The sequence below is a fragment of the Capsicum annuum genome, chromosome 8, assembly GCF_002878395.1.
Source record: "Capsicum annuum cultivar UCD-10X-F1 chromosome 8, UCD10Xv1.1, whole genome shotgun sequence".
Taxonomy (NCBI): Eukaryota; Viridiplantae; Streptophyta; class Magnoliopsida; order Solanales; family Solanaceae; genus Capsicum; species Capsicum annuum.
Genome location: NC_061118.1, coordinates 149,933,472 through 149,957,734, shown reverse-complemented (window position 1 = coordinate 149,957,734; position 24,263 = coordinate 149,933,472). Strand labels below are relative to the sequence as shown.

The 24,263-nt window shown below is 34.3% G+C and overlaps 3 protein-coding genes across 4 annotated transcripts; 1 reads left to right on the top strand and 2 right to left on the bottom strand.

Annotated features, from left to right (window-relative positions):
* Positions 1 to 15: 15 nt before the first annotated feature.
* LOC107839425 (perakine reductase) lies at positions 16 to 3,713 on the bottom strand. Its single transcript, XM_016682900.2, has 7 exons — positions 3,636 to 3,713; positions 3,500 to 3,560; positions 1,981 to 2,151; positions 1,191 to 1,363; positions 807 to 903; positions 529 to 682; positions 16 to 342 (listed from the first exon to the last, which is right to left on the bottom strand). The coding sequence occupies exons 2-7, from the start codon at positions 3,551 to 3,553 to the stop codon at positions 161 to 163; spliced, it is 831 nt and encodes a 276-aa protein (XP_016538386.1). The 5' UTR covers positions 3,554 to 3,560; positions 3,636 to 3,713; the 3' UTR covers positions 16 to 160.
* A 1,195-nt stretch (positions 3,714 to 4,908) lies between these two features.
* LOC107839426 lies at positions 4,909 to 11,303 on the bottom strand. Of its 2 annotated transcripts, none has more exons than XM_016682901.2 (3): positions 11,145 to 11,303; positions 7,898 to 8,180; positions 4,909 to 5,990 (listed from the first exon to the last, which is right to left on the bottom strand). In XM_016682901.2, the coding sequence occupies exons 2-3, from the start codon at positions 8,167 to 8,169 to the stop codon at positions 5,972 to 5,974; spliced, it is 291 nt and encodes a 96-aa protein (XP_016538387.2). In that variant the 5' UTR covers positions 8,170 to 8,180; positions 11,145 to 11,303; the 3' UTR covers positions 4,909 to 5,971. The 2 variants fall into 2 exon arrangements, with proteins under 2 accessions (XP_016538387.2, XP_016538388.2); XM_016682902.2 differs by lacking the exon at positions 4,909 to 5,990 and adding an exon at positions 7,635 to 7,805.
* On the top strand, positions 5,372 to 7,333 carry LOC107839424 (ammonium transporter 2 member 4). Its single transcript, XM_016682898.2, has 3 exons — positions 5,372 to 5,959; positions 6,365 to 6,650; positions 6,777 to 7,333. Exons 1-3 carry the CDS (start codon positions 5,372 to 5,374, stop codon positions 7,331 to 7,333), a joined length of 1,431 nt encoding a protein of 476 aa, XP_016538384.1.
* Positions 11,304 to 24,263: the final 12,960 nt, after the last annotated feature.

Here is a 24,263-nt window from a genome sequence, read left to right as displayed (position 1 = left end):
ATGGAGTAGCTAGTATGAGATAAAACACAAGCAGACAGATCCTTTATTCAAATTGTGGCAGTACAAAAAGAGAGAAATGATCATATGACAATGTATTTAAGAGGGAAACAAGAGAAGCAACAAGCTCAAGCCTGTACTTGGAATAGCGCACAATTGATTATCATTTGGTTGTTGTTGGTGTAATGGAAAACTTATATGATGTCTTATAAAGAGCCTCGCCAATTCTCCGCCCTGCCACTTCACCGATGGGCACTGCATCAGATAGTTCTTTTACCTCTTCTTCCGTGAGCTTTACTCTCACTGAACCTATGTTATCATGAAGATTTTTTATCTTTGTTGTACCTATAATAAGAGAGAAGAGGCTAATTCAGTATTCACAACACCATGTCTTTAAGAGATCAAAGCACAATCTGTAAAGTCTGATTTCTTGATGCCCTCCGTTTCATGAGGCAGAAATGCATGTTTAAACTGGAAATGGTACACTAAGATCATCTTTGTATTAGTGCAACTATGAGAAGAATTGCTAACCAGGAAGAGGTACAATATCATTCCCTTGGTGAAGAACCCATGAAATAGCAAGTTGAGCCGGAGAGCATCCATGCTTCTTGGCTATTCCTTCCATACGAAAATATATAGATTTGTTCTTTTCAAAGTTCTCTCCAATAAACCTAGGGTGTGTAGTCTGATAGAGAAGAAACGGATCCAGATTCAAGAGCAGGAAAAATGGATTTAGAACAAAAAAATATTAATAATAATGAAACATCGAAAGAATCTATAAGTAAAAATAAACAACGTTTGTTTCTTACCAAAAAACTGTTAGCGGGCAAGCTTTCAAGAACGGCTTTTCCAGCAAAAAGCCCACGTCCAACAGGGCTATATGGAACAATCCCAATCCCAAGCTCCCTAGTGTATAAAGATGGATGAGAGTATTGAAAAGTAAAGTGAAAGTTTCTCCGCGCACTATGCATTAACTCTCTGTTTAGTGATTCATAATTCTAATTGGGAGGAGGAAATATATTTTGTACGAAAGGAAAACAAGAAAAATGCTTAATAAATATCGAGCGGTAACGTGCCTTTTTCAGTTAGATAGTACTCCAAACTATAATAACTAAGTCCAAATGTGTGTCCTTGGCTTTGATTTCAAGGTTCGCTTCTTCTTTTTCAAAATGTGTAATGAAGTGTAGAGAAACCTGCAAACTGGAATTATGTCATCTTCGATGTCACGGGTCCATAGAGAATACTCCTGTTGTACAGCAGTGATAGGATGAACTGCATGTGCTCTCCTTATTGTCTCCGGGTGAGCTTCAGACAGGCCAATATACTTTATTTTGCCTTCTTCAACTAATTTCTTAACTTCTCGCATCTGTAATACACCTCACCAAATCTTCAATTCTGTATATTCTATTATCGAATCTATGACTGAGTTAGCAATTCTAGCAACAAGTGTGTAGAAACTTCTCTTTTTCATATGCAATCAGTCAGTGCTTAAAATACTGAAAAGCAAAACAAATTCAGTAGCCTGACAGGACATTTTCTGATGAAGCATGAAAAAAATGGCAACACTCTCTTCTTTAGCTGAAGTTGAATGGCTAAAAAGTAAGGAAAAGGATTGCAATAAGATAATTTTAAACTAAACTCTAGTGACGATGAGGAGATTTCAAGTACTTACACCATTCATGCATCTTCACCCACCACCCTTCTCTCTTTTCCGTATGAACGATCATGCAACATGATGGTTATACACATGAATTTCTATTATTGATGCATAAACAAGTTTATTATATCTTATATATGTTCACTGTTTTATCATGTTGAGATGATTCGAGAATCATCAAGTTTGAAAAATAAAGATCATCTTGTGATCCGCTTTCTTTGTTTTGTTTATACAACATTCCATGGAAAGTGTAATGAATGTTTCTTCTAAGAAAAATGCATCTACTGATGATCATGATTTGTGCGAAACCAAGAGTCTGCAATTACCTTCCCCACCAAGGATTCATTCCCATGATCCATGCCATAAATGTCTGATGTGTCAAAAAATGTGACTCCCTTACTAAAAGCCTCCTTGATTATTGCAATGCCTTCCTCCTCAGAAACAGGAGCATTATAGACTCCAGTGAGCCCCATAGAGCCGAAACCTAATTTAGAGACCTAGAAACAAAGGCTCAACATGCTGTGAATGACAATTACATCAAAATAATACAAACACTACCTTATGTAATAAACAATTTTACAAAAGGAAGTAACAGCTGAAAAGCAAATTACTGCATCCATTTTGGAAAGGGTAGAGCGCCCTTCTTCGCTCAGAGTAAAATGTATCTATTAAATTCACAAGATAAAGTCCATAAAAATTAGCTTCTGCTCTATATTGTAAATGATGGAGATTTCATCAAAACAATAAATCTAGCAGCAGATTAGTGATCCAGAAGGATTCCACGGGTTTAGAATCCATGGTTTTCAGCTAAAACCATAAATATTCTACATAAACATAAAGACAATATACTGATATACATGCATACAAGAAGTAAAGATGAATGTTCAATGTGTATTTGAACTCATGCTCTTGTCTCAACTCATATCCATGGTGTCAAAATCGTGGAGAATACACTGGCAAGTGTAGATCTAATGTATAACTTATGGGTTCACCAAATCCAATCACTTTGGCTCGAACCCTTTATATGTGTTAAAAACACTCTAAATAAATACAAATCGGTGTATAACTTATAAGCTAATCCAAACCCAACAGCTGTGGCTCGAACCTTGTATTTTAAAAACCTACTTTATACATACAAAATAATGGGTTTTGAATCCAGTGGATCACATGGACTGTGGTAGAACCCAGAACTCGAAACCACAATGCTCAAATCTTGGATTCACCTCCGATGGGTAAAAAATTTATGTATATATGTAACTTGTCGAATCCCCTTTTATATTAAGAAAATCCCCTTGTTAGAATCTCTGGCTCCACACTAACGAGTACCAATTGAGGTAGCAAATGTTAGTGCCTAGAGCTCAGAGTACAGAGATGCTATAGGAAAAAAGAGTGTCATTTCATCCAAAAATAGATATTCATACCAACAACAAAAATATGACAGTGTAATCCTACAGATCATACCCCTACTCAAAGGTAGAGAGGTTGTCTCTGGTGGAAAAAACAACATAAGAACCAAACGATAGTAACAAAAACAATCAACAGTAAAAAGAACAGTACCACAAACAAAATAAAACATAGTCAAAGTACAAAAAAACAACAAATAATAACAAAAATCAAAGGACAAAAAAACGAAAAGAGCAATCCTGCAACTGCTAGTATGGGCGAATAACGCACTCCTACCTACTAATCTTCTGCCTTAATACTTGTCCTCCACAACCTAACTTATGATATTCGCATTACAAAAATAAAGTACTTGTCGTATCCTTCAGAAATGCCATAAATTAGAAGTGACAGATGCGATAAACTGTCCAAAGAAAGAATGTATGATATAGGTTGAAGTTTTACCTCAAGTCCTTGGCTTCCCAGCTTTACTCTAGGCATCTCAACTGCGTCTGCCATTGCTCAACTGGAGAAAAAAAAAAAGGAAGATAGAGTAAATTTGTACTGATTCTATGGACATAATTAGGTAAGCATGGATTACTTGCGTCAACCATTACGCTAATCCTGCTATCATTTTCTGAAGTTCTTAGGACCCGTTTGGATAGCTATGTTTGAAGTTGAAAGTAGAATTGCAAATTGTATTTTGACATAGTATTTTCAAATACTCATATTTTAGGCGATGAATTTTTTTTTATAAAGTGAGACAAAAAATTGACTCTAAATAAGTGAAAATGTTTTGTGAAAACATATTTTGAAATATTTTTTTGATTTTCATTGCTAAATAAGTATTTCGGAATAAAGTGAAAATAAAATTCAAAATATTATGCATAATATTGATGGTCAAACGTTTACTTAGAAGTTTTCTGTCTTTGATCCGTATGAAATTTAAATTAAATTTTGAATTTATTTTGGCTGAACAATTAATTTGAACATCTCAAATCAAATAAGTTCATATTAAACAAATTCATGACATGTATTTAGTAGTAGGGCATTTCATAGTAAAATTACTTTTTTACTACAAATAAAATAACTAACTTTACAACATACTCTCTCTTCGTTTTTACTTATCACTTATTTCTAAAACATAATTTCATTTTTATCGCTTTAGACATATCAACATAAATCAATTATTTTTTCGCATCATTTTTCAATATCTAAACTAAACAATTAATAGGGGCAGTGTGTAAAATAAACATATCAATTATTCTTTTCGTTAATGGACGTTCCAAGTCGTGACAAGTAAAACTAAATTAAGGTAGTAGTTTCTTTGAATAATCGATGACCATTCGAACGACGACTCCCAACTGTAGACAAGTAAAAAAGAATTGAGGAAGTAAAAATTTCTCTAACGATTTTTATGTGTGTTTTCATGCATATTCTTTGTGGATCATTTTACTTAAACTAGTCAGTCTATTTAACGATTTTTACCTGTGTTTTAACGCATATTCTTTGTGGGTAATTTATTTTATATATTTCCTACTTATAGTTAGACAATACGCACATAATATCTGTAGTCATAAATGTAAAAGTAATTTCACTGGTACTTGTTAAATTTTTAAAACACTGAAAATGGTTGCTGAGTACGCTCGTTTTCCGTTCGAACGGTAAATGAAGGTATCTCTTTTTGTAATTAAAAAAAAAAAAGAATAAAAAGGTTATAGGAAGCTAACTAAAATGGACATAATACAGTAAAAAAGTAACCATTTACGTCAAGAAAGGAATAGGAGGAAAAAAAGACAAAAAGAGAAGGAAATTAAGATAATATTGTAGCAGGTAAATTTGACATCGTCATTAACCAAAAAAGAAAAAAGACATCGTCAAAATTCAAGATTCACTTGTATTATTAGACAGCAGGGTTCATCAATATTTGTTGAATTATACGTAGTGAAACACTCTCAAGAGCAGGCAGGCCAACTAGCTGCCCAAGCCGGCAATGACATTCTTTCTTGGAGAAAAGACACAAACACACATATATTGTTCCAATTAGACAGTCACTATCTCTATCATATTCTAAATCCTTATTGCAAATGGCAGTTAATTAAGAAAAATATACTACTACCAGTTTTTAAACACTACCTGAGTATAACTTTAGATTGTCCTGCTTATTGATGCTTTGTCATAATAATAATTACGTCTCAATCCCGAGCAAATTGATGTCATATTATATGAATTCTCAAAACTCAACCTTTGTTTTGCTCCCCTCAAAACTTTAAATCAAGTAACCTTTCATATTGACAATCGAATCACGTATATCTTGCATAGGAGACGGAGTCAGTAATGGAACTTCCCTCAAATCTATCACCAGATGAGGCAAGTCCGGAATGGATGAACAAAGGTGACAACGCGTGGCAGCTCACGGCTGCCACTCTAGTCGGGCTCCAGTGTGTGCCCGGCTTAGTCATCCTCTATGGTGGCATGGTAAAGAAGAAATGGGCAATTAATTCAGCATTCATGGCACTCTATGCCTTTGCTTCCGTTCTCATATGTTGGGTTGGATGGGGCTACCGAATGTCATTCGGTGACAAGCTTGTGGCCTTCTGGGGAAAACCATCCGTCGCCTTGGACGAGAAGTACCTTCTTAGACCAGCATTTTTGGGATACTTCCCCACGGCAACAATGGTTTTCTTTCAGTTCGTTTTTGCAGCCATTACGCCAATATTGATCGCTGGGGCACTTCTTGGGAGGATGAATTTTATAGCATGGATGTTGTTCGTGCCTCTGTGGCATACTTTTTCATACACGATTGGGGCGTTTAGTATTTGGTGCCCAGATGGTTGGCTGTCCAAGCTAGGAGTGATTGATTTTGCAGGAGGCTTTGTTATACATCTCTCTTCTGGTGTTGCTGGCTTCACTGCGGCTTATTGGGTAAATTGCTTATCAAAAGACCATCTTCCCCCTATATAGCCATTAATCCCACAAAATAAATGAAAAAGCAAACTTCCGTAACATGTCAAAGTACACCAATCGCTTAAGAAAATTGCTACCGGTATATAAAACTTAAATCCATAGTAGAATTCAACTTATATAAACTGACAGCGTAAGATAATATATCCATAAAACGTTGTATTAGTAACTGGAAAAAAGAATGCAAGAGCTACCGACCTACCACAACAAACTACAGATAGAGTAGACGTTCTTTACAGTGTCAGGGTTATATAAGTTGAATCGTACTATAAAACTATCATTAAACTGGAATACTACTCTTTCAACTCTCTCTAGATTACTCAGAATCTTACTGTGTGTTGATCTTCAATATTAATGTTAAAACAGGTAGGTCCCAGGCAGGACAAAGACAGAGAAAGGTTTCCACCAAACAACATTCTCATGATGTTGGCAGGCGCTGGCCTTTTATGGATGGGTTGGACTGGGTTCAATGGAGGAGCACCTTATACCGCCAGCACTGATGCCTCCTTAGCCATCTTGAATACGCATGTCTGCACTGCCACCAGCCTCCTTACTTGGTTGGTCTTAGATATTGCTGTCTTTGGCAAACCCTCTGTAATTGGAGCTGTTAATGGCATGATCACCGGCCTTGTTTGCATCACCCCTGGTGCAGGTACGTCCTCATTTGTGCACTGACAGCGTATAATTTTTTTTATAACTCTTCGTAGCAAGTCTAATATGCTAACCTAGAGTAACAAATTGTATGTGCTAAACTAACCAGTAGATTCACCAACTACAGGAGTTGTTCAAAGTTGGGCGGCCATCCTGATGGGCTTAATTTCAGGAAGCGTACCATGGTACACAATGACAATCCTTCACAAGAAGGTCAAGCTTTTAAGGCACGTCGACGACACCTTTGCTGTCTTCCATACCCATGCCCTAGCGGGAATTTTAGGTGGTATCCTCACTGGATTTTTCGCTGTGCCAAAGCTCTGTCGGCTATTTTACCTCGTATCTGAATGGGAAAGGTACATCGGCCTAGCCTATGGTTTGCAGACAGGCCGGACCTCAGCTGGGTTACGGCAAATGGGAGCTCAACTAGCTGGTATCGGATTCATAGTATGTCTAAATATTGTCACGACCAGCTCGGTCTGTTTGTTCATCAAGTTGATTGTGCCTCTTAGGTTGGAAGAAGGGGTGTTGCAAATTGGAGATGACGCTATCCATGGAGAGGAAGCATATGTATTATGGGATGATGAAGAGAAATATGAGAATACCCAGGTTAATTCTGCATATGATGCTGATGAGTATCCATCAGTTGTTTCTAAGACTCTTAGTGAATTCCAAATGGTATGAAAGTGTTCTCTATGACTAGGTTGCACTATACTTTGCAGCAAGCTTGTGCAAAACTTTTATGACTTCATTAGCCAAAACATGTTTGTAAAGAAAGTCTGGCTTGCGGAGAGTAAAGATCAGACTCAACTAGTTATTATTTTCTAGAACATGTTTTTTTCTTCCAAAATATTGCCCGGACCAAATTAGTCTTCATACTTCGGGAGTACGCAATAAACAAGAGAAATTGAGACATCAATGGAGAAATTGTCCACAACCGTAACATTGTAGTCGCTATTGATCAATCATTTAGAAAAACAAAATATGAAGTACGAATACATTCCTTAAATATAACAAGTTCGAACAAACAAATTGTCCAATTAAAGAGATATGGGAACTTTCACCAATCATTCACATCTCATTATTGTAAACTACTAAAAGAGTTCCCTTGATCTCAAGTAATGGCAACGGGCAATTAATTCCACACCTTTATCAACTACAATTTTCACCATGTAAGGGAGTGTTAACAGCCATCATAAAAATAGGAAATACAAAGACATAAGCATAAAAAGAAGAAAACAGATTTACTTGCGCTTCTTGGATTTTACAGGGGGCTGCTCGGGAATTTCACCATCATCTTCTGAAGAAAATTCTTCTGGTTCATCAGGGACCTCATTTGGAACATTATGCTTGGTGATATAGTCCTTCAATACAGTCATGCTTTGCTCTTTCATAGATATCAACTGCTCAGATAAAATCCCTTTACATACCTCAACAGAGTGTGTTTCTGATCCAAGGCGAAATGTTGCTTTAACTTGAGGAGGGGATACTGCATCTTGCATTTGAGCATCCATCGTCATATCCAATGGTCCTGCATCGTTTCAGTCCTCGCCTCAATCCAGATTTTAGTGTCACCAATAAAAAATATATATAACAGATTATTGTGTGTGATATGAAAGTTAACCTTCAAGTGTACATCCAATAGAACACTCAACGAAGATAGATATTCAGGCATGTGGACATATTGCAAGCGCTGAATCAATCTACATGGGGCATTCTTTTTAATCAAACAAGTAGCATATAAAGATATGCAAAACTGAAAACACACCACAAAAATCATTAAAATGAATAGTACGTATTTCAGACTCTTCATGTCACTGATGCCAAATCCTTCTCCACTCTTTCAGACATCTGCTAATCCACAAGGATGGTGGTGTTACATCACAAATGAAGGAAGACCAAAGGCCAGAATATATTCCTCCATATGAAGGAAACTTGTTTCTGAAGAGACCTAAAGAAGAGGAGCTTGGTAGGTTGAAGGTCCCAGACAAGATGACACGTAACTCAATGGAATAAGAGCTTCTTTTTTTTTTCTTTTTTCACTTTTTGGTTCTGTAAACTAAAGGAACAAGAACCATTTCCCAGTATCTAAAAGTACAAAATCATTTCCCCTTTTTTGTACCTTTTAAAATAGGCAAGGCTCGTTCTCAACACAAGTCATAATCACAGGGAACTCCAGAGTGTCTATGATTACACCAACCTACATACTGAACAGAATTTCTTCAGACATGCATATCGGGATTTACTTTTTTGATATACAAGATTTGCATCTCCCCATATCAAAACACATCCTAAAGTCCTAAACAGTTTAACGAGAAACCCGAAATGTAAGTACTGGAAAATAGTGTTCTTTCCAGTCTCTGCACAATTAATAGGCAATGCACATTCTGCATAAGAAAAATAGCCTAGGAAACTGTTTCCAGTTTCACTGTGGCTCAAGCCTCAATGCTTCAAACAGAATCTGGATATTGGAAGGATCCAACATAAAGTACTATTAAATACAAATCCATATGAAGTAGCGGATAAGGGTAGTAGGCTAGTGTGAGTGTGGGGGTTGTAGCAAGCAGTCTGGAGAGATCTTGTGTAGCCGGGTTAGTGTGTTCATAGGGGTTTTTGGTTTGTGAGTGTATGTTGCTACTAGGTGGGTGTCCTATTCCCTATTTCTTAGTTCCTTTTTTCTTATTTCGTGTTGCCCTTATTTCTCGTATTTCGTGATTTCTATTTTATTATTTCTTACTCCTTATTTCCGTTATGTCATCCATCCCCTTGTTTATTATTTTTTATCTTGAGCCGGGGGTCTATCGGAAACAGCCTCTCTACTTCTTCGGAAATAGCGGTATGGACTGCGTACATCTTACCCTCCCTAGACCCCACTTTTGTGGCAATACACTGGGTTTGTTGTTTTTGTTGTTGTATATGAAGTCTGCTTTTTCATTTTATATCATATATGCAGTCAAACGTGTTAGTAATTTCTATTTAATGGACTCACATATTTGTATATTAATACATAGATATAGATATGCTATCATTAAAGGAGACAATTTTATGATCTAAAGGAATTAAAATATTTGGGCCTAAAATGTAAGTATATATTAGTATGGGGTTTATTTTAGATAAGTTCAAACCCATTGATCTTTTCTTTTGCCTGATGGAGACTTATCAAGAAGGTATTTGTTCAACCTGAAAAGGCACTTAAACGATTTTATAAGGATGTGGCCCGTAAGTCAGATTTTATGTTTCTTCTCTTTTCTCTCCATGTCAGGAAAAAAAATCAACAAAGAGCAGTATCCAAACTTAGAAGATTCTGAATTCCTTCAATCAATTCTTGCAATGGAACAAGGTTTGTGTTCCTACTATTCTTCTAGATTCATATCTCTGTCTAATGATTTACTTGCGTTCTTGGGTGAATTGTTTAAAGTTTTCCCACAGAGTGGTGCAACTACTTGGCAAAGGCTTAAGACCGAAATTTCACTACAGCACCAAGAGACACTTATTCTCCAACTAATACATTCTTTCCAATTACTTCTAGAACAGCGTGGGCATTCTCTAAACTACTTGGGAATTAGGATCTTCCTCTGGATATAAAATCAAAGAGTTTGTGATGCTTGTAGCATACCTTTATGCTAGTTTCCCTTCATTATTAACCATTTCATCTCATTAGACCACAATTGCAAACCAGAAACTCACCAAATGGAACTAAAACTTCGGTGTTCCCTATAGTAGTGTCACTTCACAAGAATCCTATTTACCTATCTGCATAAAAAACCAACATTTGCTATATTCCACCCTTCAAGATGGGACAGAATATATCTCTGACACAACTTCAAACCATAATTATGTATCGAGGTCATACGAATTATGAACACACGGACAAGTATGTAACCAGGTATGAATATAATTACGTACCCACCACCCAGTAATTTATCTTTTTCTCGATAACCGTGGTTCGCGGACCTTGACTAATTCCACGGGATACCTGACACCTCCCACCAACAACAGCGATCAGGTAATTTTGTCCATGAAAGCTAAAAAGGATGAGAAGAAATTAACAAGTGTTTTTTTGTCCCTGTTGGGAATTGAACGTGAGACGTGCTCAACCCACGTCATCAGCCGCTAGGCCACACGCTTATGGTGCTACCCACCACGCAGTATTCTTATTTATCATTTGTGTATTTCGAAGGAATAGCAAGAAGCATCCATACTTGAGTCATTTATTAGTAATTTGGACTAAAATCAAATTCTACTCCCTCCATTCCAAAATACTTGCCATGTTTTGGGTTTCTCAACAGTCAATCTACATGAACTATTCGGGCCAACATTTTAAACATGAATCTTTTTACAATACTAATATGAGAAGAATTACTATTTATAGTCCTTCTCCATATAGTATTCAAATATCTAAATTCAATTTAGCGAATACGGAGTTAGTCTAATTTAATTTATCTCTATAGGACTGAGGAAGCAATTTGTGCATACAGATTGGAGGAAACGTTACCTGATTGAGCGGAGCGTTGGCAGAGGAGAATGATATGCGGTTCGGCGAGCAGCGAGTTGAGTACTTGAGTTGGGGTTTTTGATCAAATTACTAAGATGTCCTTCTTTGTATGACAAATAAAATGAGCAAATTGCATCGTACACCCAAATACGGATGAATTTAGATATTTGAACCTAAATAAGAATAATATTTTTTACTTTTTAATATATTAAAAGTACCATTTTGATCTTCTATACCTCAAATATATTTTTAAACTTTCTATACTCATTTTATCTCTCAAATTTTATTTTTTATTTTTTTATTTTTTCTTTACTTTTATTATTCTACTTTTTTTCGCTTTTTTATTTTGCCCTTTAAATTTATTAATCTGTTTTTTATTATTTTTAGTTTTTATTTTTTTCTTTAACTTTATTTTCAGATTTTAATTTATTTATTTCAACTTCTATTTTTTTTCTCAACCATTATTTATTTCTTCATTTTTTTCCTTTTTTAATTAATTTGTCTTTAACCTTTATTTAGAGTTTTTCTTATTTCCTTTTTTTTTCCCCAGATTTTTCTCAGATATTGATTTTCATTGTTATCTTTTTTCCTCATTTCTCAAATACTTTTTCTCTTGTTGCTCTTTCTCTTCAGCCGATTTCACTCAAATCTTCAAGCTCCATTAACAGAAAAAAATGGATGTTGCTTCTGATGAAGGAATAAAGCGTCTCTCAGTGGATGTTGATTCCGATTCTTCGAGACTTTTACCTTCAAACTTAATTGGCATCAATGTTGATGTAAATTTTTACTAAATTCAGTTTATCACTAACATGTGTTTTACATCAATGTCTGAGTAATTCTCTGTCAGTCTATCCCACCCTATTTGGTAAAATCTCGCAGGAGATTAGCAACTGCAAGTTTTTTCTTCAACTATGAATATAGTACCATTTCAGTTTAGTTTGTTTAATTTCATCATTGCTTTGAACTAGAATTTTGAAAAGTCTAATATTTGTTACAGGGATCTATCTGAGAACCTTTTACAAGGAGAAATACCGCAAAATCTGTACAACTTGTCAAACCTTGTATATCTTGACTTACATCATAACCAATTGAATGGCAGTATTCCATCAACCATTGAAAATTTGTCTAACTTGCATTTTTTAAATTTTTTGCAAAATACATTGTCTGGATAAATCCCTGTTGCCCTTGGGGATTTGCAGAATTTAACTCATTTTAATTTATCTTACAACTTTCTATTTGGTGCTATTCCCTCAATTGAGAGCATCCAAAAGTTTGGACCCTTAACATTTTTTCATAATACTGATCTGTGTGGTGATCCTTTAGAAGTTCCATGTTCTGCCGATGGCACTACTTTTGCAAAAAGAATATAAAAATTGAGTGCCTCGGCTATTGTTGCTATTGTCGCTGCTGCAGTAATCCTTTCAGACATTTTTTTGATAACCATCATCAATATGAAGGATCGACGGAGAAGGAGAAAAGAAGATGAAGCATTCGTTATAGAGAGCACGTCACTGGCTTCAACAGATTCAAATGTCATTATAGGAAAGTTGGTTCTTTTCAGCAAAACCCTGCCTTCAAAATATTAGGACTAGGAGGCTGGCATAAAAGCCTTGCTAGAAAAGGAGTCTTTGATTGGTGGTGGCACAATTGGATCAGTTTACAGAACTTCCTTTGAAGGTGGTGTATCAACAACAGTTAAAAAACATATTGAAACCTGTGTTGAGCAAAAGAATATTAGTAACAATTTACATTTGATGTTTATAATTAGAGTACAACAATTTTCTAAACTAAGTCTTCCCCACGAGGAAAAAGTTGCATATATGTTAATAATCTAATCAGTGCAATTAAAGAATAAACTTTTACCTCTTAGGCAAAAGTTTTCAACTTCAACAGTATAGCATTTATACAATAATTTTTTAAACTAAGTCTTGTCCATGAGGCAAGAGTTTCATCTATGTTAATAATCTAATCAGTGCAAATAAAGGATATATTTTTGCCTCTTGGGCAAAAGTTTTCAATTTCAACAATTTTTTAAACTAAGTTTTGCCCATGAGAAAAGATTTGCATATATGTTAATAATCTAATCAGTGCAATTAAAGAATAAACTTTTGCCTCTTGAGCAAAAGTTTTCAATTTCAACAGTATAGCATTTGTATAAACTGAGTCTTGCCCATGAGGCAAGAGTTGCATATATGTTAATAATCTAAGGAGTGCAATTAAAGAATAACCTTTTGTATTTTGGGCAAAAAATTTCAATTTCAATAGTATAGCATTTTTATAAACTAAGTCTTGCCCATGAGGCAAGAGTTGCATATATGTTAATAATCTAATCAGTGCAATTAAAGAATAAACTTTTGCTCTTTGGGCAAAAGTTTTCAATTTCAACAGTATAGCATTTGTACAATAATTTTCTAAACTAAGTTCTGCCCATGAGGCAAGAGTTGCATATATGTTAATAATCTAATCAATGCAATTAAAGAATAAACTTCTACCTCTTGGGCAAAAGTTTTCAATTTCAACAGTATAACATTTGTACCTGTTCTCATCGTCCCTTCTTATATTTGTGTACATGCCTAGGTTGTTTTCTTTCATCATGTGAAGATACGGTGGCAACCTGTTGTGGTTCTCTTCCCCGGTTCCTCTTATTACCGTAGAGGCATGCTGTATCGCTCGCCATCATTTGTTGTAGGATATAATTATTTTGTATTTCCTTCTCATTTTATCTAACCATGAAGTTTGGTGTGATTACATTACTAGAGTCGCGCACAAGCTCTAGTATGTAGTAACATATGACCTTTGATGTTGCATTCTTGTGGTCGGGCGTTATGAAATCAATCGAGCAACTGTGAGCCTTTTCATATGTAGTAACCTAAAAGAGCAAAGAATAAACAATCTTCGAGGCATGAAACCGCCACACGCAGTTGTCGTCCAAACATCGCAGTGAATATCTTGTTGTGCTTGATTTGATAACCTTAAATTGGAGGTTGTGTGTAATTGCAATATTTGACATGCACATCATCATATTTTGTTTGTCAATGAAGATCGACTTGACATTTACCTCATTCAAAGAGGCATTGTGTCTCAAGAGAGTAGTCTCGACATCAAGTATCCTCTTCTTTTTTTGTCGTACCCTCTTAATCTTGGATGGCTGCCCCATTTCTTCAGCTATTGCAGCCTCTAATATTGGTTTAATAACTTGTAACTCGTTATTTCTATCAATAATTTTAATTGATTGTCCCATATTGTATTGCTCAATACTCATTTCATTTTCATCCATTTCAAGCACAACTCTTGTGAAAAATGAAACAATAAAAGATTAGTAATAATTTAATTTAGAATGTATATCTTCAACAAGTAAAATCATTAAAGAGTAAGTCATAGTCAACTATTGCCCATAGGACATAACTGTCAAAGTCTTGCCTCTAGGGCAAGAGTTATAGGTCAACTGTCAAATCATTACAGACTATGACCGTATCAACTCTTGCCCATGGGGCATAACTGTCTCAGTCTTGCCTCTGGGGCGAGAGTTATAGGTCATCTGTTAAATCAATACAGACTAAGACAGTGTCAACTCTTGCCCATGGGACATAACTTGAAATGTATGGCAAAATCTAATGATGCTAAAATCGCACTTGAAACTACTGAATAACACACACTATAGGGGTGATTCTGAGAGGGTTGTTTACTTCAGGGATAGGTTGCAAGTGATACAACATAGTTTATCAACTCAATACTCTGATAGTATGGCCTTGAAAGAGAATGATGTACTGACTATTATTGAGAAGTGGAGTAATATTGAAGAGAGCATGTTACAATAAAAATTCAGGGCTCTGTGTATAAGCTAGGTGATTCAAACCCCATGTATTTTAGTACAGTTGTGAAAGAAAAAAATAACAAGAATCTTATTTAGGGCCCGTTTGGCCATAGAAATTTTTTACTTTTTTTCGGAAATGTTTTTCACTTTTTTCACTTTTCGAAAATGGTGGTGTTTGGTCATGAAAATTCAAAAAATTATTTCGGAGTTGGATTTCAAAAAGTGAAAACAACTTTTTGTTGTTTTTACAAGTTTTCACTTTCATTTCCAACTTTCATTATTATTACATATAATCCCAATCTTTAATTTTTTACACAAACCCTTCTTATAACTACAACCAACCACCAATAAAAAAATTATTATTTGTTTTCTATGGTACAACATTATTCTTAATTGTTACAGATATTCTAATCTCTTTTTCTTCTTTTAACCGAAATTTACTAACGTGAAGTAAAAAATAATAAATGGAAATCTATGGCGAAAATATATCAACTTTTGTTTTGAATGAACTATATTATAGAAATATAAGGCCTAGTACATTATATTATTTAAAAATGAGAAATTTAATATTTTTTCTTGTCATTCTAATTTTATGTGTATGTCATATAATGGTTATTATAATTTGAGAAAATGGCCAAAAGCCCCCCCCCAACCTTTACCTTAAATCTCAACTACACACTTGTACTTTGCGGAAATTCGTTGGTGAACTCGCCAGTTGAAAACACAGAAACACCATTTTTTGTAAACTGCTCCAATCATTTTTGGTGAACTACTCCAACCATTTTTTTAATGAAAAAAGTGGTTGGTTTTCTTGTTGGTTTCGACGAATGAATATCCTTTCTTTATTTCTTTTTCCTGAAAATGAACCAATCGGAATTCGCTTGTGAACTCGCCGGAAAATTGACTGAGATCTTTCGATCGTCGGTCATCATATTATCTTTTATTTTATTTCTTTTGGTAATAATTGTTGCAAGTATTGATTGTTGTGTTGAATGTTGATTTTCATTTTGAATTTGAAACAAAAATGAAATTGGTAGAGACAAAAATGGTAATTGAGAAATTAATGGTGAGAAGATGAAATTGGTAGAAGTATTGAAAATGTGATGTAGATTCCGACATAAATAGAGATGAGGAAGATAAAGAGATTGGCCATGATAGCCATTGAAGAGTTTTTGAAACTTTTTATGATAGAGAGTATTTTGAGGATGGTGATGAAGAAAAAAAAATTATATATATATATATATATATATTTATATTAAAAAGAAATGTAAAAAATACCTTTTTAAATATTTTCGGATTACTCACTCTCTCAGAGAGAGTGAGATACACTCTCTTTGTCACATAAGCCTTTATGGGTGTAAATATTTCACTTTAAAAATGTTCAAGGGGGTCATAGGACCCCTGCAAAGTATAGGTGTGTAGTTGGAATTTGGGGTAAAGGTTGGGGGTCTTTTGGCTATTTTCTCTTATGATTTGAATAAATTATTAAAAAGTGGTCAATAAAGTTGCATATCAAACATAACGTAACGATCCATATTTACGATATAATAATATTCAAGGAAAATCAATATCATCAATAAAGAAAAAGCAAAAAAAATAGTATTAATCTATTCAGAAATAATTCATCCGTAATTTTTAAAAAGATCAAATTCAATAAAATAATTAATTCAAGTGAAAGTAATTAAAGAATTTTCATCAACAAATTTTAAGAATATATAAAATATATTTATATCCATCAATCATATTTATCAAAATATATTTTCTCTATTCAATTGATTATGGTTAGATAAACTTATTTAGCTCGTGCTTGTGATATTTTCATTCAAATTTTAGAAGAATAACAATCATAATAATTAGTTTGTTGTTAATTATTTTATCAATTGAAAACATATAAATTATTGCTCAAATATTTGATTGTATGTTAGTAGGTAAATTAGTAGTTGAGTGATTTTGATAATTTTTAAAAGTTGTGGGCATAAAATCATATTTAAAAAAGATTTTTCAAAAGTCTAAAAAAAAATTTCAAAAAAACATGGTCAAACACAACTCCAACTCCAACTTTATCTTCAACTCCAACTCCAACTCCGGAAAAAAGTAGTTTTTATGGCCAAACGACTACTTAGTTTTTAAACTAAGAATCTTATTATTTTAGTATTTGTTTTGTCTTTCAGGTTTTTGGTTAATGCTTTGTTGAATATATTTTTTGCCTCACCGGATACAACCAGAAAATTTTCTTTTGGCTTGTAAAATCTTGTAGATAACCATGGCTACCCCAAACGGGATCATTTATTATTCTACCAAATCACTTCAACACCTAAAGGTTCACGTCCATGGTCAAGGGACTGAATATCGCAAACATAATGGATATTCTAATATGCCAAGACTGAAGTTTTCTAATAAGGGGTTCTGGAAGGTGTGTAGAAAAGTAAGTAACCATGTCATCTTCAGGGGATCTCCTGTGTTGTGTCACTCAACAGAAACACGCGATACTGAGACAAAAGAAGTTGCCAGAAACACTGGTGATTATTCCAACATATCTAGGTAAGCATGGTACAACAATAAATGGTCAATGAATATAAATATGATGTGTGTTCAACAATGAAGGTTTTTTTTAATACTGAAAAGTTGTATAATAGTAACCTTGTTACCTAAAGTGCCAAATCCCACTACCATTAGAGAGTTTAAACCCATTGTCTGTTGTTCTATGTTATACAAGCTAATAGCTAAGGTGCTCTCTCTTAGAATCAACAAGTTAGTGATTCTTTAATCTCTAAAACATAGGTCGGATTCATCCGAGATGGAAAAGACAGTCTTTCCCTCCAAGACCAAACCCTCGTAACTACTCAAACATAATTATAATGGCAATAACAAACTCCCCACAAACTGTTCGACACAATTCCTCATCATCTTCTAATGCTAATTATATCACTAGTTTGAAATACTTGGAACTAATTTCTTGTACCACCTTGACTTTATACATTTGGCCCTCCCAAAATATATTGCGATCAATGTTAACTCCCATATTAATGGCCTTTCTCTCCAAGAACTCCCATATTAATGGCCTTTCTCTCCAAGACCACCACCCCCACAACTACTCAAACACAATTATAACCGTAATAACAAACTACCTACAACCTATTCGACGGATTCCTCAATGGTAAATATGTTACTACATATGTTACTACAACAACAGCATATCCCAAGTTCAGCTTACGTTCACCTCCCCAAAAATCAAATCAATATGTTAATTATATAACAAGCTAAAATTACCACAATGCATCAATAAGCTAAACTTACCACCACAATGAATTTTGATGATGAAATTCATACCTGAAGAAACCTTACGGCTAAATTCAATTCTGCAAATGTTTGAAAGTCGATTCTTGAATTTGAAAGAAAGTGATTTAACAGCTATATTTTGGAGGTCGATTTCGAAATTTGGAAGAAAGAGAGGAAGAAAGAGATTTAACCGAGAATATTTGGAGGTCGATTCTGGAGGCTATTTTTGTCCAAAAGAATATGACTTAACAAGTAAAGGCTATTTTAACAAAGTCTTTTTATTTGGGGCTAAAAATTTGAAAGTCACCCTAATTTGGGTCTATATTTGAGAATTACCCGATTAAAATAAGTTTGTATTTGGATGTCAAATCATGAATTTAAATTATGATTTTGCATTAGCATTGAACATGCAATTAAATTTTCAGATTCTCCAAAAATATAATTTTGTAAGAAAGGACTTGTTTTAATTTTTGAGAAATATATCATGTAAAAGAATTAGAGAAAATAGCCTGTTGCCCCCCCCCCTCCCCCCGAACTATAGTCGAAAAAGTTGTGACATACCTCAACTCCAGGGGGATCCTATTACCCCCCTGAACTAAATAAAAGTGTATTATTTACACCCTTGTATGCCTACGTGGCGCTTTCGTATCACAATGCGTGTATGAAAACGCTGATGACGCGTGAAGATATTTTTTAGATCTCCTTATCCAATAAACACTCGTCATTTGTCCAAAATGAATTACAAAAAAAAACTTTATTGAAACCCTTATTCCTCCATTGTTCATCCTCCATTGAAGAAAAAGAGAGTAGAAGCTCAACGGCTCTTTCATCCTCTACAAATTCTTCTTCGAAATTTCATTATTCTTCAAATTTCTCTTTGATTTGGGAAGACAAAGATAATTTTTGTGTAAATTTCTTATGTTTAATCCATGTAATTTCGTTATTAAAGTTTTGATTTTCGGTTTGTTAATGTAAATTCGATTTCTCCATTTATGATTAATCCAAAATTTGAAGTTTTTCAGCACCATTAATGAAGTTTTTCATCTCCATTAATGAAATTTTCATTTTTTTTTCTAAAATTTTATGATTAGAAATGAGGAAATACGAGTTGAATAAGTTGTGTATGGATGAAACTGATCCAATGATCAATGCTGAAGTGCGATGTAAATATGATATTTTATTGCAAATGCAGACGTATTGGTCAGATCACAATCCCGGTAGAAAATTTTGGGCGTGTCCTCATTATTAGTTTTGTGTTGATTCTTGATTAATTTGTTAATATTGATGTTGGTGTAAAGATTTATTTTTATGTTCTTAATTTTCAGGCTACGAATTGTTATTATTTTAGTCTGCATATTTTCAAAGTCTCAACATCAAGACAAGTCGTTAAAAAATGAAGAATGAAGTAGAAGAGAATGTGATGGGTAATTTAAAAGGGAATGGCAAGTGCGATTTGGAAGACTAGAGAATGGAGATCGAAAAAAGGAAGAAAAGAGCATGTAACTTTACTAGAAAATTGCTTTGTTGTATGATTATATGTATAGGTGTTGTTGTTGTTAGGTTTGTTATGCAATTTGGTAACATGAAGAACAGTCTAATTAAGTTGCCGTAGTATGTATTTGAGACTCATTTTGTGTAGAAATAGAATTGCAATTTGCTATGCTAAGCTACCGAAGTATGTAATAGATCATTATTTTGTTGTAATCTGACTTTAATTTGATCTTATTTTGGTATTGTTATACTTTTTTATTTATGATAAAGAGGATAGTGTATTATTGTGTAAATAACCAAAAAGAAGCAACAAAACAAAACTTGCAATTTGGAAGAAAAGCAAAATTAACATTGCATTCAAGCAAGAGACTGAATATTAATACATTTACATAAGACATTCACGAGTGACACCAAAATATTGTCTTTGTAGGACAATAACAACTTAAAAAATCCAAAACATTGTCTTTGTGGGCCCAAAATAGTGGCTTTATTGTTTCATACAAGAAAAGTAGCTAAGTGACTCCAAATTAGTAATCAACAGACGACTATAGTTTCCAGGGGTCTCGGAGTTGTGAAGAGGGTGAGGTATGCATGGTTTCATTGTTTGAATGCCTTGAATGATCTCTTATTTATTGGAGTCTTCTTGTTGAGGTTGCTTGCTTGCCTTTCCACTTCAGTCCACTTAAAGGTTTGAAGCCAATATCTCCAGATACTACTGCTGATTTCATTACTTGCTTAGGTCCAGTGAACACTATTCTCCTACTTGGCAGCCCAGGCTATAAAAAAAAGGTTGTTTAAGTTCAACACATTATAAGAAAAGAACACAAGCACTGTAAATATTTTCACTTACATTAATGGTTATGAAGTCATTTTCAGTTTGAAACACACCCATTCCAGTCATTCTTGGTCTTTTATATTGACTTGTGTTTCCAACCACTTTTCCCCTTCCTCTAGCAGCAATAGTTGTCTCTCTTGATGTAAAATTTGAAGCATCATGTGTTGTACTACCTTGAGAACAGGTAAACCAACTTTCAAGTGGATAACTACTTCCTCTACCCCTTTCTCTGCCACTTCTAGTTCTTGATGACACTCCAACATTGTGTGGAGGGATTTTTGGTGTTGTAGATGGTTTAGCATGTGTTTCTCTTCCTCTATAGTTTGGTGGTGTTGCAAAATCAGTACCAACAAATGGAACTGATTCAGTATGTGTTGCTCTTCCTCTATAGTTTGGTGGTGTTGCAAAATCAAAACCAACAGATGGAACTGGTTTAGCATGTGTTGCTCTTCCTCTAGAGTTTGATGGTGTTGCAAAATCAGCACCAACAGATGAAATTGGTTCAACATTTTTTGATCTTCCTCTAGAGTTTGATGGTGTTGCAAAATCAGTACCAACGGATGAAACCGGTGCTTTTCTAGGTCTCCATCTCCCTCTTTTTTCAGCAGGTTCTTCATCGGTATTTTTTTGCTTCTAACAAACAAAGGATAAGGATATGTATTAGATGGTTAGCTTTTTTTTAGAAAGGTAATATAAATGTATTAGATGGTTATAAACATAGTAAAGTAAATAGTAATAAATAAATTACCTTTGGTCTACCCCTTCCTTTTTTTGAGCATGATGATTTTGCAGAACTTGCTGCCTTTGGAGTAGCAACATCACCACCACTTCTCTTCATAGGACAACCTCTTTTGTGTGACCCTTTACATGGCATTCACTACATGCCATATTAACTCCAGTTTTATGCAATTTCCCAGAATTCTTGCTTTCACCAGATTCCTTTGTTCTCTTCTTTTTTGGCCTGCCTGACAGTTTCTCTATCTTTGGTGGAGCAACAAATAGGTTTGTAGATAAAGGCCACAGTGGCATGTTACTAATTGGTTGCATGAAATATGAGTAAGTAGACTTGTATCTCTCTTTAGAGTATCATAGATCAATGAAATCTAGTGGGTCATATTGCTTATGCAACATTGTAGCTAAGGCAGGCTGACATGGTATCCCTTCAACATCCAAGATCTACAACTACACTTGCTTTTTGATAAACAAACAATGTGTTGTTTATATCCCTTCATAACTTCATAACATGTTACTCCATTGAACTCTATGGTACAATTCATTGACTTATCAATATTTTCCCCTAATAATACTCTTTATCTCTTCAAGCATACTAATAATACTCTTATGCCTTGCTGCTAAAATCCATGAATTAAAACTCTCACAGAGGTTGTTATCTATAGAATCACACTTGACTTGACAATTAAAATAAACCTTGCACTAATACTCTTTATTATAGTAAAGTAGATCAGTAACAATGTTCTTACCAAGTTTAGACAATTCATTCAGATTTTTCCTGAATTCAACTTCAAAAGTGCTTCTAGCACACTTTAAAAATGTCATCTTCCTTTGAAGACTCCTCCAATCCTTTGACCAATTTGCAAGGATATGCCTAGCACACCTTATTTGCTCACAACCTGGTAACAACTCCTTAACAGCCAAATCAAGTTCTTAAAAACGTGAATGTTATTAGTAAAAGCAAAAGCATACATAAATAGATTTTTTTCCAAAATGAAATATAAATTGCAATAAAAAAAGAGTTAACAAAAGAATACCTTTTGCATGTCTGACATAATAGTGAAACCACTTTCATCTCCTAATCCCAGGACATCTTGCAGGAGAGAAAACAACAAGCTTCATGAATTTTTGTTCTCTTTTGGTACTACAGCCCAAGCAAGTGGAAGCATTTGGTTGTTTCCATCCTTAGCTACAACAACCAGCAACTGACCCCAACATACTCCCTTTAAGAAACAACTATCAACACCTATGAATTTTCTACATGACCTGAATGTCATCTTAATTACTTCAAAGCAGATGTAGAATGCCTCAAATAGTAGCCTACCAAGCTTATTAGCTTCACCAAGTTTAACCACACAAGTACTCCCTGGATTGGACTTTAACAATTCATCCTTGTAGTTAAGAATTCTGCCATACTCTAGAATGTGATCACCTATAATCTCATTCAAAATTCTAACTCTTACTCTCCTAGTTATTGTCTTGCCTACATGCAGCTTAAATTTCTTTCTAATTAATTGTTGTAATTTGAAAATTTTGATGTTAGGTTGCTCAACTACATCCTCTCTCATAGCCTTGGCCAAGAATCTTGTATTGCATAAGTAATTTCTGGTGGCCCTATCGCAATTATGTACTGGAATATAAGTTTTAATAACAAAGTTATTGGACTTTGGATCAAGATTTGCATACAATAACCACTTACAGTTTTTCTTGCTGCATCTCACCCTAACTCTATTTGTCTCATTTACATACTTTTTCAATTTGAACCCTTTTCTGAATTGTATACTTAGTCACTTCCTCTTTAAACTCCTTCACACTTGCAAAAGACATACCCAGTTGCCACACAACAATATCACTATCAGGGTTATGCTTTACACTATCAGTCACAACTTTTTTTCTTTTTCTACTTCTAGACAGGTTCAATCTCATGTTATCTCCTTCTTCAAGACAACTAGAATCTATATCAGTTTCATAGTTGTCCGGATCAGAACTACCATAATATGGTTCATCACCTACTAACCTTCCTTCTAAATTATTTCTCACTAGGGCAGTCTCATCAAATCCCAGATCTGGTCCAGCTTGACTACAAGGGACTTCATGATTGTCTATAGGAACTCTCTCCATTCTTTTCTTCCTCAAGAAAGCCCTTTGCTCAGCCCTCAGTTGTTTTATCTCCCCATGGACATCAATTCCATAGTCATCATCTTCAAGAAAATTTATTGCTTTTTCATTTTCAGATTTTGTACTATCATCACTAGATTCATCAGATCCTTTTACAAAATAGTCACTATCATCAGAATCTGATGAATCAATGTGATGATTTACTAAATCTGAAGGATCAACAGTATTTGGAGCAATTGGATTCGATGTGGAAGTAATGTTTGAGGCAGTATTTAAAGCTGTGCCAAACATATTTTTTTAAATAAGGCTCACCTACTTCCTTACCCCTATTTCTTCTATACCAACACTATTTTCAATGGTCCCCACATCTTTATAAAAAGCATCACAAGATTCCTCCTCAGCCATGTGAACAAATACATCCAAAAACAACACCATTTTACAAAGTCTTGCATATTGTTAATAGAATAACATCATTGTCTTTGTCATCTAAAATGCAACTATTGGGTGGCCTTATACTAAATTTGCAATTAGGGCTATACCCAAGTTCTCTAATATAATCCTTCATCTCAAAATAAGAAACATTATCCACATCAACATTAAAATATTCATTCATTAAACCACCCACATAACTTGCATCTTCACCATCATACAATAAGGTCCCACCATGATAGAATCTTAAAGTTATATATGTAAACTCACTCATACCTATATGCAAAGAATAGTACTATTAAAATCAGAATAGTTCATTGTTAATATTATTAGAACCAAAACAGTACAAACAAGTAAATTATTAATGTTCATTTTCATTCATTCAACAAAAGAAATTGACAAGTTCAACAAAAAGTGATAC